Consider the following 17,643-nt stretch of genomic DNA (forward strand, 5'->3'; position numbering starts at 1 on the left):
CTCTGTGAAAGCGGCTTAGTCAAATCTCTTTTGTCAGCTTTTGAGAAAACTAGCACAAATTCGAACTAGACCAGATGACAGTATTGCCACAGACGACAAAAGCGACCACTTTTCGGACACAAATTGTTTAATTATCTGGACGTAAAAAAACCAGAAGCGCGCTAAGCGGAGAGATTTCAGTCTGTTTAGACAACCGAAAGTATCAGAGTGTACACTATGTGTGGTCCAGCCTACAAAGCTGTTACCGAAAACTACGTAAAATTCTGGCGATTACAGCACGCGATTATGTGCTTGCGATTATGGCATGCATCACGCACGTACCTTAACGAATGCAGAAGAACCGACACCACTGCAATCGTTCTCATGAACAGTGACGTCGTATCTGGTCGTCTGCTGGTCGCGCTCACCGGCCCTTCGGTTTCGGTTTCGCCGGTGAATTTGGTCGAATTTTATTACCCCGTAATAATTACCTAAGGTTGCTTTTGCACAATATCAAAATGGCAATGGGTTCTTCGCGGGAAGGGCTACCATTCTCTCATTGGACCCGACCACCCGTATCAACTATTTAAAATTAATTATTATAATTTCTTTAATTAGTGTCGTTATTGATGTCTCTAATAATGTTAAGGTGTCTCCCGCTACAGAAAATTTAATTATAAAGGGAGCGAGGAAATATTTCATATTCCTTGTTTTTTACGATTTTCGGACCCATTTACTCAAACTCGTGGTATAGAAGTACTAGCACGTACACGGAAAGACAAGACACAACCGTAAGTGCTAACTCTTCCCCGCTTGAACAGAGGAAGGGTTAAAACTATGATGGGCTGAAATAACGTCTGCTGCCGACATCCGTGCTTACTCCTGCATTAATGGTGATTGCCTTAAACGCAATCATGACGGGTATATTTGGTCCTGGACAAGGAAGAGATCGTAGCCCTTCTAACTTACGGCTAGATTCTGCGAATGTCAGATGCAACATGCCTTTAGGATGTTTCAGAACTCGTCGAACAGGTGATGTTTCTGTTGCCATTTTTCCTGTAAGAAAACTCCTTTTCGTCAGGGCAGCACTAAGAGCGAATGAATTTCCCCTTCTCGAAACGTTCGTTCTACTTGTTCGCCAATTTCTCATTGCTTCCAGCGTTCATCTCCTGTAGTTCTGCCTTGTTTAGAAGATCGATTCTTAAGGTAACTCCTGATGCATCTTGTGGACCAAGTCTATCTATCACCTCTGCTATTATCAGCTAGCTTAATTATCACGCACAACACTGCAGTATGGCTTCAGTATAAGGGTCCATGGTACAAGCTGCTTTGAAACTACATGGCTGCGTCGACATACAAAAAAAAGTCACAGTTTCGCCTCAAGGGCGAAGCAATGAATGAGATAGCAAGAAAGTGGAATGTCACATGAAGGCAGCTAGAATTAGCGTGGGTCGCCAGCGATACGACGCCAACGCAGCGCGGGCAACGATTATTCTAGTACACTATAAGCATGACCCGCGACTCGCATAATTTTAATTTCGCCACGTGTGGCGTCCCGTGCGTTTCACCCAACGCCGCGTGCATTTGTATTCTGCCGTTAGCATGCTTGAGAACCAATCACGCATGGCGTAATTGTCTAAGGCAGCACGCTGCGGAGCGAAGGGTCGCAGGGTCGAATGCCTGGTCGCACGCGTCGGAAGTTTATTCTTTTGAATAATTTTTATTTGTAGCTTTTATGTATATATAGATACATATACGGGACATGACGGCGACGGCAAAAATCCGTCGAGAGTGTCCATATTATTGCTATCGCAGTAAAAGTAAACAACAAACTGGCGTTCTAAATAGGGGTTCCAAAGCCCTTTCATGTGTCGGCGCAGCCGTGCGTCTCAGGGCCCATTGACTTTCGAGTTGTAGATCTTACTGGGGGTGACAGTACGTTGTTCAACCAGGGATCTTTGTTAACCAACCGGTTATGGGTGTATCGTAGAAGTTTAGTACCACCTGTTAATTCAACAACATGAGCTAGGAAACGAGGCATCGACCAGCACGGCAACCTCGTTGCCATTTAAAACCACCGCGAATTTTTGAATGATTAAACAAGTGTTCCTTATCTCTGAGTGGGCGCCACATCTGCATGTCCATGAAAAGATCTTTGCGTCGGCCGCCAAGTCGCTGGTATATTCACGTGGAAGTGTATTGGAACAAACCCGAAAATATAGGTACGCTCTTTAGGTTCAGCTGCCACGACATTCATTGTCAAGGCAGAATTGGAAGATACTGCCCACCGCGGATCACCACGAAGCGTGGAACCTTGTGACTGCAATGTGGTGCTAATCTCGGGCATGAAGATAGAGATAAAAAATTGAAGAACACTTTGTAAATTCCGAAGTGTGTTCGCCGAAAGCCTGTGGCCATTGGACTCCGCCGACGGATGCCACCGCCGCGTTGCGCAACAGTTGGAAGGAACAACGCGCCACTGTTTCGCGTTGACGGGAGGACGCCGCGGCCACGTTGCGTTGCTACTGTTGCTATGCGCCGCTGTGCCATCACGTGATTGCTGAGAGAGAGTGAGGAGGAGAGGCCACAGCTGGCACCGTGCAAGGGCACGGACGTACGGACGCAAGTATGATACATTGAAGGCTTTCGCCCTGATACCCCCCCCCCCCCTGAATGCATATATTGCGCCTTGTAGTATCGCCTTTTCGTGAGCTCGCGGGACCATGAGCTGGTAGCGGCAGTGGCACGCGTCAAATGTCGAGATACGCCGTGTGAAGCACTGGACATCATGCGCAGTGAACTTATATTACGCGGAAATTCATCGCAGCTGTCATATTACGACAGCTCAGTTGTAATAAGTTTTCAGAATGATACGGGAAGTCTTAATCAGATTCTCCATTGGAACTTGTCTTTCAAAGTTTTCGTTGCCTTCTAAGAATTCACTTGCTCAAACGTTCAACATTCCGACGACACACGTTCCTCACACTAATAATTCTGTGCAAACTTTCGATCTGGTCAAGAGACTCTAGAGACATATGAAATGTACTTAAGTTATTTAAATATCATAGACGCCAAAATATGTTTCAGAGGTCTCGCTGCTCTGCTCATCGCTTTTTTTTTTCTTTTTTTACTTCAAGTATGTTTCAAGTATAGCTAAACGTAGTTGGACGACGTTTTTATTCATTTGTCTAGATTAGGCCGAACGCTAGTCAAAGCAATAAACTCCATCGACTCTCTTATTTAGATTATCTGTACATGAATAAATGGGGAAGCATTCATTAGAATATTTACAGTCAGAACGCGTATAGTGCAAACCATGACTCAGGAAAAACAAAACAAAATTGACAACGGCATTTATTATTCCTAAAAATACGTATAACTAGAACAACTGTACGATAAAGCCGATTTTATAGAACGTATCCCGTCATTCTGCCTTATTCGAAGTCTGTTAATTAGCTTTATTTCGTCCACAAATACTAAGATATGTTTATATGGTAACGCGATTTGAAACTGTGCTCTTGTGTTGATACCAAGAAGCATTATCCACCCATTCTGCACGGTAAGAGTTCAATGCCTCAATAAGGCGAAAGTGCCAAATACCCACGCTTTGTTCGATTATCTCAGCAGTCCTCTGATGTGACCAAGGTTTCGAACCAACAAACTGCTTTGATCGACTCCACCAGTTAAAAAACAAAGGTTCCTCAGAAATTTCTTTAAGTGTCATGTAGTCAGGAAGTCTTACCGGCACAGCCACATTATTTCGAAAGGAAATTTGCAGAATCAAATGAAATGAAATAAAATAAATGAATTTGTCAATAAATGTACGTTCAGTTTCCACATATATCACCACTAATCTGTAGCTCCGAACGAGACACGCCATCTTAGTCTTTATCTACATTATTTAATCTTCCCTGTTTCTCGATCAGCGAGGTACAAGAACAAAACTTCTTCAAGTGCGCAATTTCCATGCAGTCCGCAGCTCCCTTGTACAAGTTTAATCTCGACACGTCACCGAGTAACTTCGCAGGCGTCCCGTTGGTATACTTTCGCACAGTAGCTTCGAAAACTGCGCCTCCTGGCACGGTGTCTACTTGAAGCACGTAGTCCAGAGAAGTTGTTGCAGCCGCATATCGAAGGTACGTGCGAGCGCTTTTCACAGCCGCGAGCTTGAGACGCGCACACCTGTTCCTGTGAGGCGCAGTGAATCCGTTGATGATGTCGATCAATACGGACGCAACTCGTGCAACGGCGTCGCTCTTGGGATCCTCGGCAGAGCTCTCTCGGCAGGCGCACCACTGTCCGTCGATCGCGGCCTCTTCGCAAGTCCTGTTGTACGGAACTTCGCCGAACAGGTTGATCGTCCTTTCGAGCACGGCCGAGTGGAGATGGTCCGGGTAGTCGTCCAGATCGAGGGGTCTCGGCTTGCCGTCGAAGTTTCCCAGACTCGCCAGCGTGGTGTGCAGGTCGAAGGGTGTCGTTAGGCGCCTGGCGTTGACGTGAACGTTCCTCATTATGTCCGGGTGATGGCGTCGGAACGTCGGGGGAAAGCTAATGAACAGCGAAGGAAGCCTATCTTCGAGGATTCCGGAGTGGGTCTCTCTTATGGGACTCCAGCGAAAGCCGTGATCGCTCATGAAGAGCACGATTGTGTTCTGCAGGTAGGCTCCCTGGTGTAGGGTTTCCAAGAACGACCTGAAAACAGTTGTCAGATATCATTATTTGGAGGAGGCGATAGTTACACAAAAGTTATGACGTCATTTTTGTGGTAATATTGCTACGTGAAAATCTATTATGAAAAACAACTATAGTTGAGACAATGGTTTCACTTTCCTTGCAAATATTACACCATGACGGGATTACTCAGGGAAGTCATTCTGTGGTGTACTTCTAGCGTTAGTGCTCTTATCACCATACTGTGTCTCAATTGTGCTTTTAATGGTACTCTGAAGTTATCGGGTAACCACTACCACTTCGCTATCTCTAAGAGTGAAAAAGTTCCGAGCAACCACTTCGAGCTAATAGTTAATTACCTGCGGCGTAATATTGTGGGTTACATGTTAAATGCTTTAAAGCAGTAATGTCTATAGAACGCGGGAAGTTTCATTGACTTCGCTGTAATTTACTGTAGTCTGGTTTGCCTAATATGTATAACAGGACATATGTTGACATGGAAAGATAGAAAACGAATGTAACAACACTTATGTTATGGTACAAATAACTTGAAAGATTTAGTAATCGTAGGCAGATGAACAGAACAGCAACAAAAAGAGAAAAAGAAGCTACATGAAAAGAAAATGCATTTTCAAAGCTATCCCCCTCCCTCCCTGCTGTTAAACTATAAAGTATCTTTTATATACGTTATGCTAAAGTGAGGTCGCAACCTCGTGCCGCCAGTATGCATTTTCAAGTTTGCACTGAAGCGGAAACTTTCTGAATTGTACTGCTACCAGGGCTTTCTTTCTAACTTGTATTTATATAAATCAGCAGACCTGTAGAGATGGTCCACGCTTGATCCGCCATTGAAGTCGTCGTGAGTGGCGCTGTTAATCCAGACGAAGGCGAAGGAAGGCCACCTGAGCATCAGTTCCTTGTACGAACGAAGCCAATTGAGCACGATTTCGGTTTCGGACTGAGCGCCGACACAGTGGTAGCAGTTGAGGGGCTTGCGGTGACCGATCTCGCGTTCGCACGTGCTCAAAAACGGCCTGAAATAGTAATCCGTAGGCTGGGCGAGAAAGCCCTGCTTGAGGTAGTTGAAGGTGGACAGCGTCGGATTGTCCTCGGCGTAGAGCGTGCTGTAGCCATTCGCCGCAAAAGACTTCCATAGCATGGGAAGGCTGTCGAGGTATTCGCCCTCCGTCCAGACTCCGAAGGCCAACTCTTTTTCAGTAAGACCCGTCAGCAGCGGGACAAGGTTGGGAAAAGTATTGTCGCCCACCTTAGTGTAGCCGTACATTTCGACGGCCCCCATGCGTTCTTTGAGATATCCGATAGTTTTCGGGAACTGGCGGTGAGCATTAAGGCGGGACACGCCGTCGACGCCGGTAATGAGCACGCTGTACTGGTATCCGGGGTGCTCCGGTTTGTAGAGTTCCTTGAATCGACGCTGGTACGATTTCTTGGGGTAAACGAAAGCGTGGTAGTTGACGTAGAAAAGAGCCTCCTTATTGTAGCACTCAACTTTGACAAATTCGTGAGGTGCCTTAGCCCCATCTTGGAAAAGAATACATTCACTTTGGAACCTGCCAGAAAGAAAGGAACGAAATATTCATGAATTACACAGTGAAATATTGCTCAATATGTCGCTTTCATAGACAAAGAAGACACCATTATTCTCAAGGGTTCTTAGGTGCGTCATCATGGAGGAAAAAAAAACCAGGAGGGAGCGTCACGTGACATTTTTGAAGCCCAGCCAAAAGAAATGAAACAGGGGCGTGCTGGGAAATGAGCACCCTCACGTGATAGGCAAGCGGTGAGAGGGGGGGAGCGGCGTCCGAGGAGGTTGGCTTGTGGACGCTAGACGCGCGCGCTCGTCAATTTTTGTTTTTTGTTCATGAGCCCACCAAAAAAGGAAACGAAACAGGAGCATCATGGGAAGTGAGCCTCGAGCCAGCGGCTTCGGAGGAGGTTGGCGCGGCTTCAAAGCTTCAGAAGAGGAATGGCGCGGCTTCAGAGGCGGTTGGCTTGTGAACGCTAGGCGCGCTCCCTCCTATATTTTTTTCTTTCCTCCATGTGCGTCATGAACATTGGGGCAGAACAGCGCTAAAGATGGGACAGTGAACACCAACTAGCCCACCTACGAACCCTCTACACAGCGCTGTGTCCTCCTTGTCCACTATCCTGTTTTTTTTTTTTTTTTTGCGCTGTTTTGCCCCAATGGTCATGATACTGGTTTCGCTTAGTTATCGGCCAGCAGTTTTAAGGACAAACTGTGCCTATAATTAGAACACACCTACTGTTATGTCCTTCGGGAACTTCAATTTTTAATCGCGACTACCAATCCTCAATTGTCCGCCTCGTCTTATGGGTATTATATTCTTACTACTGATCAAAAATATTCCGCTCAGGTTATTAGCAGTGCTTTTTCCATTGTCTTAAACCGCACCCTTTTGATTGTTGCTTTACGAGCTGTTTATAAATATTTCGCTGGTAATTTTTTTGTATCATCCTCTTAGGAAATTACACCTTTTTTATATAAAGAAGCGCTTACATTTACTGACAGCAAGTATTGGCATTTCCGAAAGCGACAGCAAACATATCATAGTAAGAGAAGGGCTCACACTATGTCATTGTCGCTTTGAGGTTTGAGGTTTCTGAAGAAAGGCCGATAGCAGCAGTGGACATTCTCCGGGGTGTGCTGTCCAAGTACTCGCCCTAGGACAGCTGCATTTATATATATCCGTTTATCCTAGAATAAAATGAGCGGAGACGATTCTTTCAAAATTATGATTAAACAATTTTGAGTAGCAGACGTTAACACGGGCTCCAGCATTGAAGATACGTCACACACCGCTAAGTTATGTGGCGTATCTTCGGTGCTGTAAAGTTAAGTTATGTTAGGTTAGGCTAGGCTAGGTTAGAATAGCCGCTAATGATACAGCGTTAAGATTTCCAAGAAAAAGAAAAGAACATCCATTCGTAGTTGCTAATCAAAAATATTGCTCAACGTTTTTTTTTAATAGATATGTTGAAGGAGAGGTTGGCGACTAAGTGTGGCTCCAGCTACTCCTCTTCTGTTACGTCATAGTTCTCATCGCGACGTTGCCAATAATCACAAAAACAACACAAAATTGACGCACGATTGACGCATGAGTTGACATTCACAAAGCTAATCTCAGTACTACAAATTTTACAGCCATTCACAGTCCTAATCCCTGCAGTACAATATAGTTGTCTACACAACAGGAATGTTGACACGTTATTACCTTTACAAAGGTGATATTCGGAAAATCCGAAGAACAGTCCACGGGTGGCGACTTGCTCACAAAGGCGGCTATGGACTGGTCGAGGGGATCTAATTTTGGGATCTTGCATTGGGCTGTGTTCACAATGAAGCGCCTGTTCACAGCCAGTGTTGTAGTTTCTTCAACACTGTGCGTGGTGTCGTAGTTTTCCTTCCTCGCGGTGCGGTCACGGAGGGCGAGCACATTGACGCGGATATCTTCATAATTCACGGATTCCAGCGCTGTCTTGAAAGCACCGCGTCGCGGTAGTAAGAACAGCACCAGCGTGCAAGTGAGTGCGATAGCGGCAGTCACTCTCACTGAAAACAAAGCATGCAAGAAAGTTTACTGAGGTGCATCCACACGAAAGCTGTAATGAAACAGAACTACACGGAAGTACACAAAGCCACAAGACGCCTTCTTTTATTTCTTATTTATTTATTTATTTATTTTTTTTTTGCCGAAGCGCGCTTTAGGAAACTTGCATTGAATAAATTAACTTGTGAGACAGTTTTCGAGTGCAGACAGAGTACATTATAACGTTTCTTCTTCAGACATCGTTCATACCCGACGCGTGGCATAGGAATAGCTCAGTGAAAGAGATAGTTATGAGTTGAAAGGAATCCACCATATTTGGTTCGACCCTTTGGCATTCTTACGCTAGTAGTATTCACACGATATTCATCATTGTATAATCTGCTGTGTTTGAGACGCGGCGCTCGGTTGGAGCGATTGCTTGTAAACTTTGCAAAGCTAAATCCGCCTATAGCAAACAATCTTCCCCCGGCATTCTTGTGTGGACAAGTACGCCACTACTGAACAAAAACGCCTATGTCATGTTGACAACGTACTCTTGTCACAGGTGCAGAATGCAGGATACAAGACTCGGCGAAACAGAGTACACTTCCAATGGAGAACACAGGTACTTGAACAAAAAAACAAATATTCCGTTTATATATGGTAGAATAAACAGAACTGTGAATTACGTGTGTTCTTTTAATGTGTCGACGACCGCGATTCCGTATCGTGTTTGTGCTTGCTTTCTGGGATGCCTCCCTCTATCACTGATGCCCGCTGTTCAAGGAGCTGCGACACCTTTGCATTGGTACACTTATGGTTTGTACGCTGAGATCAGGCGTATAGTCGGCTTTGTAAACTGGCATGTATTTTTAGCTAGCAATAACGAAACAAAAGGCGCTTCTCGTTCTCACAGTTCGTGCAATATTGTACTAGAATGTTCATGCACTAAACGGGTAGATCGTTCTTCACGTACCTCTAGATGACAAGCCCCGCGGGCAGGTCGCTTGCACAGGTATCTTGAAATTTACGGGCCTCCCCATAATCCAGCGCAACAGCCCCGATTGCAGATCGGGTATAAACGGAAGTGAACGCACCTCGCGCACCGGCGCAGCTTTTCAATGGACGTTGACCGCAGGGCCGATCCGAGGTTCGTCCGTCGTACACGTCGCATGGCCGTTCCTGTGTGAGCTTGCACTCCTCAGCAAGAACTCATAGCGGCAAAAACCGAGTAATACGAGACGAGGCCACGGGTTCGGTGAACAGCGATAACGGAAGCGGAGTAGCAGACCGGAGACGGTGGTGGCTCCAGCAGCGTGTTTGCTCGGCAGGATGGGGATACGCTCTTCAGAGTTGGGTCTGCCGCGACAATCAGCGCCGTTCGCGGCCGCCTCGACGGATGTTTGACACGTGCGGATCGCAAAACAACGGGAGTCCTCACAAAACGTTATTTTGTCGGAGAACGTATAGCACTGGGTCTCTTGTCACGTCTATAGCCGCCCAAAATCTACATTCAAGCTCCTTCTTCAAGCACAAGTCTACGTTCAGCAAAGTTAGCAGGTCGTCAGAAAGAACGCCGGAAACTTGCTAGACTTAAATTTCTTTTTTTGTTATCAAAAGGACACTTTAATTTATAAACTAGACCTTATCTTATTCCCAGGCAAACGAGCAACGTCAGATCAAGCAATCAATTTTTGTTTTCGGTGCCAAAATGCTGTCTTGATGTGTACGCGTATTCTTTTTTTCCCCGAACGATAAAAGAGTGGAACGATTTGCCAGTGTCTGTATTGACTTCAACGGGCATTGGAAGTTTTGGAGAGCGAATTAAAAATCTAATATAAAATTGATTATTGCTAGTGTTCTACGTACATTGTCATTACGTTCGAAATTATTCTGTACTATACCATTGACACAATGTATGTCTGTATGTTTCTTTTTCTACAGTTTATTTGGTTTTTGAAAACTGTATTTCTCTACAGCTTTGTTTTCCTTACACTATGTTGTATTTACTTTGTTCTGTGTTATCTGTAAATTCACTGTACCCACCCTTTTACGGCTATGACGGCCAACAGTAATTGAAAATGAATAAATAAATAAATAAATAAATAAATAAATAAATAAATAAATAAATAAATAAAAGTAAAGCGAAAGACAAGAGAATTATTTTACAGTACATTACGTTTCTGTATATCGAAGGCGCATGCAGGCGAGGACCCCTGTTCTTACAGTTCTGTTCGTTCTAATCGCGAGATGCAGCTTTTCATATCATGTCACTATGTCAAATGCTTGTGGAGGTCCTGTCGATTGTTCACGTTTTTAAACTAAATTTACGTGAACGGTTAATTAGAACACGGGAATCTAACTTGAAGCCCCCTATTTGCAACAGAATATTTGTAAAAACATGCACCTATTAAGGAGACAGTTTAGCTTCGGACATGCCCTAGTTCCCTTACACAATACGCTCAAAACACCTAAACCTATACGCATTATAGGCAAGCACTTTAGCCAGTTGAATAAAACTTCTTGCATTTATAAGCGAGAAAGGTAATTTCTGCCTTATTTAAAAGCTAATTTCTTGAGAAATTTCCGCTTGAGGAAGTTCCCAGTATTGCTAGCACGCGCACGATTGCTGTAAGGAAAATATCTTCGATAACTTGCTACGCGATGCTTAAACTTGCTTGGCACATATCGGCGATGTATGTATGTATGTATGTATGTATGTATGTATGTATGTATGTATGTATGTATGTATGTATGTATGTATGTATGTATGTATGTATGTATGTATGTATGTATGTATGTATGTATGTATGTATGTATGTATGTATACACTGCGAGTTTAAGCGTGAATGCATAATTTGACATAGTAGTTTTTCTCATGCATCGATAATACTTGTAATGACAGTTACATCCGGTCCGTAAACTCCGCCAGCGCCCTAGCGCTGGCGGAGTTTACGCTGTCTCCCATTCGCCCCCTCCCCAACAGCTCCCCTCGAATCCTACCCTCAACTAACACGCAAATTACTCCTTCCTTCGGGCTTGAAATCAGGAAAAGGAAGTCTGTTACGGGCCGTTTCCGGCACTCGGCCCCGGTATCGCAACAGTTCTCCCTTCCGGAGCATAATTTAATTGCGCACGAGCGATCGTGCACTGAAATGGCTGCTATTGCAAGGCCGGATGCGAAGAATGCCCGGATGCCGCGCTAAAGCTGAGCGGTGCGAGTAAACCGGGCACAATAATGCCGCAAGTTGTGAGACAATAAGATACACACTCATCGTTTTCGTGCAGCTCTAGGTCACGTCGCTCGCAAGCGAATGCGAACTGTGTTGCATCTACTTATATTAAAAAAAAAATCCAAGATGAAATTGGTAAAAAAATCTGTTGTTCGAAAGTAGCAGCAGTGATTTTTCTCAGGTAGAACTCTGCTGGTTCTGTTCACTAATGAACCATTTTTACATGTTTCACAGTAGTACAGCGTACGCGTATTATCAGGTTAGCATGCTGTAGTGATGTAAGTAATGTAGATAATGCCCTACGTGCTGTATAATCCTAGCGGATGACGGCGGACGGAAACGCAGAACACAATGTCATGCGATCACAGTGTGTATCGAATGAAGAGGCTGAGAGAAAACTTTCTCGTAAGGTTTGCCGCTTACTGCAGAGACCCGCATTTTTTTTTTCAATTTAGGAATGATTACACGACATGAATGTGTAGTGTTTACCGTTACACTAGAGCCTGCAGAACGAGACAGTTTAAATTCCTTACCTTCCACGTGACGTGTAGACTCCGAGAACCAGTCGGCGTCACTTGGATCTCCCGAGGGGTGCCGCTTGGGGCTACGCGTAAAACGAACATGTACTTATTTCCATTCATTGCAAAAATTCTTCATTGATTGGTGAGCAATGAGAGCCTGTGGACAAAAATAATTTCAAAAATAAACTTAAAACTTGACAACCAATGCAACGTTCAAAGAAGTCAATCAGCTGTTTTGTTTGAACGTCTACCTTGTGTTGCTTTTACTCCTCTTCATATCAATAGTCGCGAAGTTATACAGGGGTTAAGCTTTTCGCTAAACGCTGGTTCTCCTCCTTCCTTCATATATAAACCTGCATAACGGAAGCCTTGACTCTTTTCCCATTGTTGAGAATGTAGCCTAAGAAACTAAAATGCCTTCTGGTACTGTTCAAAAAGCTTTTGTATCATGGTCTTGATGCGTGATGGCCCATGGAACCATTAGGCAGTGGGCACAAATTTTCCCATTACCCATGGACATTCGTAACGCTTGTGAGTGCAAAGAAATGCCTCGAGGGTCTTTCAGGATAAATGGAATGTTTATAAAGGAAAAAAAGGGCGTAGGCACCTTCTTGGTCCGTGGCCACAACCAGAGGGTCACTGTGATCACTCAGTCCGAGCGCGTTTCCAGCGCGGATCCTGAACTCGTACCTGGTTGCTGGCCGCAAGCCAGTCACCAGGTACGAGGGCTTGCTGGCGTCTTCATGTGATAGCTCCGTGTCGTACTCCCAGGAACCTGTCAAGACAAAGAATAAATGTGATAATTTAAAGTGATTTCAATAAAACAGCTGTCGCATTCGGTTTGCAGATACAGTTTTGGTTAGTTTATTCATACTTCACGACTTCATGGCAGCGGGAAATTAGGTTTCTTCGTTTCTTTCCGACCAGTTAACGCGATCACATATAGTCGTAATTTAAAGCGACAATTTATGACGGCAGTCAGTTTTCCGTCGCTGTATTCTTAGTCCACACATTATATAGAGCTTGTCCGCAGACTAATAGCTACTTAACTATGCTCTTCAACCAACCATTGCACAGTAACTGTCTTTGTGCTAAAACCAACATTATTTTTTCTAGCACCTTATTCAAACGCAGCTGGGTGTTCAAATTAATTTGAACGTTCAAGGAACGTTCAAATTAATGGACCTTAGAAACTTTGGTTGACCTCTCTTATCGCTGACGTCTATACGTAGCATACATTTTCGCTGGAATGAAAGACAGGCAAAATGTACTGAAAGCTATTAGAGGTTACTTACTCTTCACATCGAAGACATGCATCGTTTTCCAGCGTTTTATGCTACTGAAGTCATTCTTACAAGAAAACGCCAAGCGAGTCCGATGTTTAGCGTAGAGCTCACAATGCAAGCGCATTCTATATATATCTTGACTGCTGAAGGAGTGTGCACTTTACCGGTTGAAGACTTGTGCTCCAGCAGGTATTTCAACACTGGGCTGTTTCCAGAGTACGGCGCCAACCAGGTAAGTGTGACGGTGCGACTCGTCGTCTGCATTGCTTGCAGATCCTGAGGCTTTCCAGGAGGCTCTGTTCGTAAAGTAAAATACGCTGGTGATTCTCTTGAAAATAAGTGATTTAATGCAACTCATGCAGTAGCACGAGCTTCACGTTAGTATTAAATAGAAATTATTGCTTCAACAGTGGCCCCAGTGTCAGTGTTACAGGAAAACATAGTATCCATGTTAACAGGATGGTGGGGTATGGGAGCACATAGAAATGAAGGAGAAGGCAGGGAGGTCAATCGAACAAGCGTGCGGTTTTCCACTCTACAACGGGGTTGAGGGAAAAGGTCTAGTCGAATTCCAGAGCTTTGAAGTCGCATATGTCAGAAGAGCACAGGCTTTAGTGACTGATTGTATACTCCTGTGCGTGTGCAGTGTTCGCCTCAAGCGTGCTATCGTTATAAGGATGGAACACTGAAAGCTTCTTCAAGGGCTGTGCAGTGGAGTCGAATAACAAGTTTTACAGCGCTCAATTTGGGTGTTGTAGGCCTCGCATACATATAATGAATTAATCATAGTCAGAATACATTCGACTGTGATGCTTTCATGTTCATGTACAGATAGAGTACACAGAATCACAAAAATTATCAGTGTATTATTTTTTGTTTACCTCGCGCCTTGATATGTGAACGTATGAAAAATATCGATCCGTTTCATTACATTCACCTGATAGGTCGATGTTCAAAGTTGCAAAACAGCCCAATCACGGGACACGTACCCTGAACAATGAGCTGGAAGATGGTGTCGTCACCGCCGTAAGGGTTCTCAGCGTGGCAGGTGAGAGCAGCCGAATCTCGACGGTCCGAGTTTGTGATGCGCAGCACGGACTCCGACCACCCGTCGCCTGAGCTTTCTTGGAACAAATATCTGCGGCCGAAAACAAGCAACGACAATTGCACAGAGCTCAGCGGAAGGTTAGCGACGCCGCGATAACACCTCTGAAACGCAATATAGCGAAGAATGAGACTGCTAGTTTATAATCACCTGCGAAAAAAATATTGCCACGCGTGCTTCTTTTGCTATGTTATTGCGATAGAAATTATATGGACAGTCTCGGCTGAGTTTTGCCATCGCCGCCGTCATGCACCGCATATGTATATGTCTATATATATATATATATATATATATATATATATATATATATATATATATATATATATATATATATATATATATATATATATATATATATATAAAAGGCACAAAGAAAAATAATTCAGAAAAACTTTCCGATGCGCCGAATCAAACGGGCGACCTCTCCATTTCCAACGCGCGGCGTTAGATGGTTACGCCACCAACAGTGCCGTCTTTCAGCTTGCTAACGGCGAGCTATTTATATACGCCATTTCCTGCGGCATGCTTTCCAGGTTACCACATAGATAGCGCGATGTGCGCGCGTTGCGCGCTTTAAAGATCGTCGCCCCGCCCCTGCGAACGACGTTGCTCTTCGCTCTACAGGGCGTGGTCCCCTTCATGCGCTTATCTCGAGGAAAGAAGGGGGCGGCCGGGCGGTGGGGAAGGGTGGAGCGGGCGGTTGTATGTCTTGTGCTTTCCCCGCGATGTCGGCGCTGAAGTCACAGAGAGTACGAGGGTCGCTTCGCTCGCTGCAGCGGCCGCGTTTGCGAAAGGAGCGCGCTGTTCAAACAGAAATAAGTAACTGTGACATGTAGTTCGCGCTCATCCTGTGTGTACCTGTTCGTTCGTTTCGTGCGTCCTGTTTTATGTTTGAACAGTGCGCTTCAAGTGTCGAGCTGTGAGGCATGATAGTTCGCGCTCGTCCTGTGTGCTTTCTTTTCGTGCTTCCTTTGGGCTCGAGCGACGAGCTGTCAATGTCGAGCTGCTTTCCGTTCTTCGCGTTACATTGCAATTTATTGCTATCGCATTCATTGCTTCGCCGTTGCGGCAAAACTGTGACTTTTTTGTAACTAGTCCGTTGCACGCGTAGCCGCTGCCTTGCGCAAGCCGCGCCCTAATGTCTCGGAACCTTCCAGATTTTGTTAGAGTCTTCATATAGGCTTGAGCGCGAAAGCGCGCACAGCTGAGGTTAGTCTGCAACCAACGCGGCCACCAGCGATAAGGCTCGAATGTTCGATGCCGCATGTATAAATGCCGACGCGCCTTGCTGCAGATCAGTTTTATCAACGACCAACGCTCTGTTCGCCGCTAAGTGTGCAGTGTGTATTGCTGTAGTTTTACTTTGCGTTTCCCGGCCACAAGTTCGGCCAAGTAAAGTGTTTAGTCTAACACGCCGACTGCTGCCTTCGTCGACGTTACGACCCCGTGACAATACAAAGACCGAAACACTGAATGACTAGGTGCTGTCATAGATAATTTTTAACAGAGCAGAATTCAGTGGTATAGCGGCGAGTCTCAACGTATTCCACAGTGTTAAAGGCGTTTCATATAAATGTCTGGAGACAGATACACGTTCGTGAACAAAGCAGTTATAATTAAGGAAAGCGCACCGTATTATAACTGAGCGCATTAAGGTACTGTGAAAATTTGAAGATGGATTCCTTTTTAATTAATTAAATTTGTCACACATCTTTTTCAGAGATCGGCACGCACACACGCTTAATTATGAGCGCAACAAAGTATACGGGATAATTATACGCCCCTCCTGATTTCTTTTATCATTCCTGATTCGACGTTTCAGAAACATTTTGAACAACCATGAGATGTATTCGTAAATAAATTGCACAGAACAGAATCCGCGGCCTTTCCCAAACGAACTAATTCAGTTCACAGTGTATCGTCCCCATGAGATGAAGACATCTGAAATGTTACACGGGAACAAATTTTCTTTGCCAATGCTTACACTCACCTCGACTCCTGAGCAGGACTGAAATGGTGGCCGTCACGTGTCCAGGTGAGCTTAATTGGTGACTCACCCTGAGCCTTGCAGGTGAGGCTCACCGGATCACCACGCCGTGCCGTAACGGCATGGAAACGCCTCTCGAAGTGAGCCGCCTCTGCGTACACAGCGAAGGAATCTAGCGTTAACTGCAGCTAAGCTTATGGGAAACGCATCCGCTCTATCAGGGCACCTCAGGCACCTTAGTACGGCTGCGCTGCGTTCCGTCTTGCTGTCAGCGACATATTTAGCATTGAAATTGTGGTCGGGGGGTGGGGGGCATTGCGCAGGGTTCTCCATCAGAGGGGGGGGGACCTGAAGGGGAACCCTGCGGACGCCTCTGGTTGGGGCTACTACTACTACTACTACTACTACTACTACTACTACTACTACTACTACTACTACTACTACTATTACTACCACTACTACTACTACTGCTACTACTACTACTACTACTACTACTACTACTACTAATAATAATAATAATAATAATAATAATAATAATAATAATAATAATAATAATTGTTGGGGTTTTACGTCGCGAAACCACGTTATGATTATGAGGGGCATCGTGGTGGAGGTCTGCGGAAATTTAGACCATCTGGTGTTGTTTAACGGGCACCTAAATCTAAGTACACGGGCCTCTAGCATTTCGCCTCCATCGAAATGCGGCCGCCGCGGCGTAGTCGGGAGCAATCGTCGTCCCTAAAGGCTGTAGTGAGTGTTACGCAGCTACCTTCGCGCATCAAAGATTGCGGTTGCACACTGCCCTATAACAATGCAGCAAATTGTAAACAAGTCTCGTGACATACTGGTGAGCGAAATCATTGAGACTGGCCGAATAGACGCACTGAGACATGTGTATCAGCGTTCCGTCAGTTGTGCTGATAGATAAAAAAACTCTGCTAGCTTACTAGGCGTTAGCATACTTGAAAATTTTGCATTCGGTAACACATGAGTTCTTTTTATGGTGTTACACGTGCGCTATCCCGCTTCCTTGGAAACATTTCATTAAACTTCACTTGTGAGTGAGCGTCCGTCCTGTCTACGACGTTTCCTTCCGCCCTGTATCCAGCTCGTCTACTCTACATGTAATACGCAGCGCACAGGAAGCACGTGTTACAAACGTACCCACTGTACCTTTGCAACAGACGTGTGCTTGCACTGCGCATAGCAGGCGTATTTCAAGTGTAGCTCTACTGCCCGTACGTGTACTCTAAACATAGCATGCTACCGTGCACGACAGCTTCGCACTAACC

The 17,643-nt window shown here is 45.0% G+C and overlaps 1 protein-coding gene across 1 annotated transcript in view; it reads right to left on the reverse strand.

Annotated features, from left to right (window-relative positions):
* Positions 1-17,643, reverse strand: part of LOC119381787 (Down syndrome cell adhesion molecule-like protein Dscam2) — a 113,535-nt gene that overhangs the window by 16,619 nt on the left and 79,273 nt on the right. The window contains exons 14-20 of the mRNA XM_049412896.1: positions 16,355-16,502; positions 14,249-14,397; positions 13,424-13,555; positions 12,581-12,748; positions 11,986-12,056; positions 9,317-9,416; positions 7,905-8,242 (exon numbers count right to left, since the gene is read on the reverse strand). Of these exons, the coding sequence (XP_049268853.1) occupies positions 7,905-8,242; positions 9,317-9,416; positions 11,986-12,056; positions 12,581-12,748; positions 13,424-13,555; positions 14,249-14,397; positions 16,355-16,502 (1,106 nt within the window). The remainder of the gene's footprint in view (positions 1-7,904; positions 8,243-9,316; positions 9,417-11,985; positions 12,057-12,580; positions 12,749-13,423; positions 13,556-14,248; positions 14,398-16,354; positions 16,503-17,643) is intronic.

The sequence above is a fragment of the Rhipicephalus sanguineus genome, chromosome 2 (genome assembly GCF_013339695.2).
Source record: "Rhipicephalus sanguineus isolate Rsan-2018 chromosome 2, BIME_Rsan_1.4, whole genome shotgun sequence".
Taxonomy (NCBI): domain Eukaryota; kingdom Metazoa; phylum Arthropoda; class Arachnida; order Ixodida; family Ixodidae; genus Rhipicephalus; species Rhipicephalus sanguineus.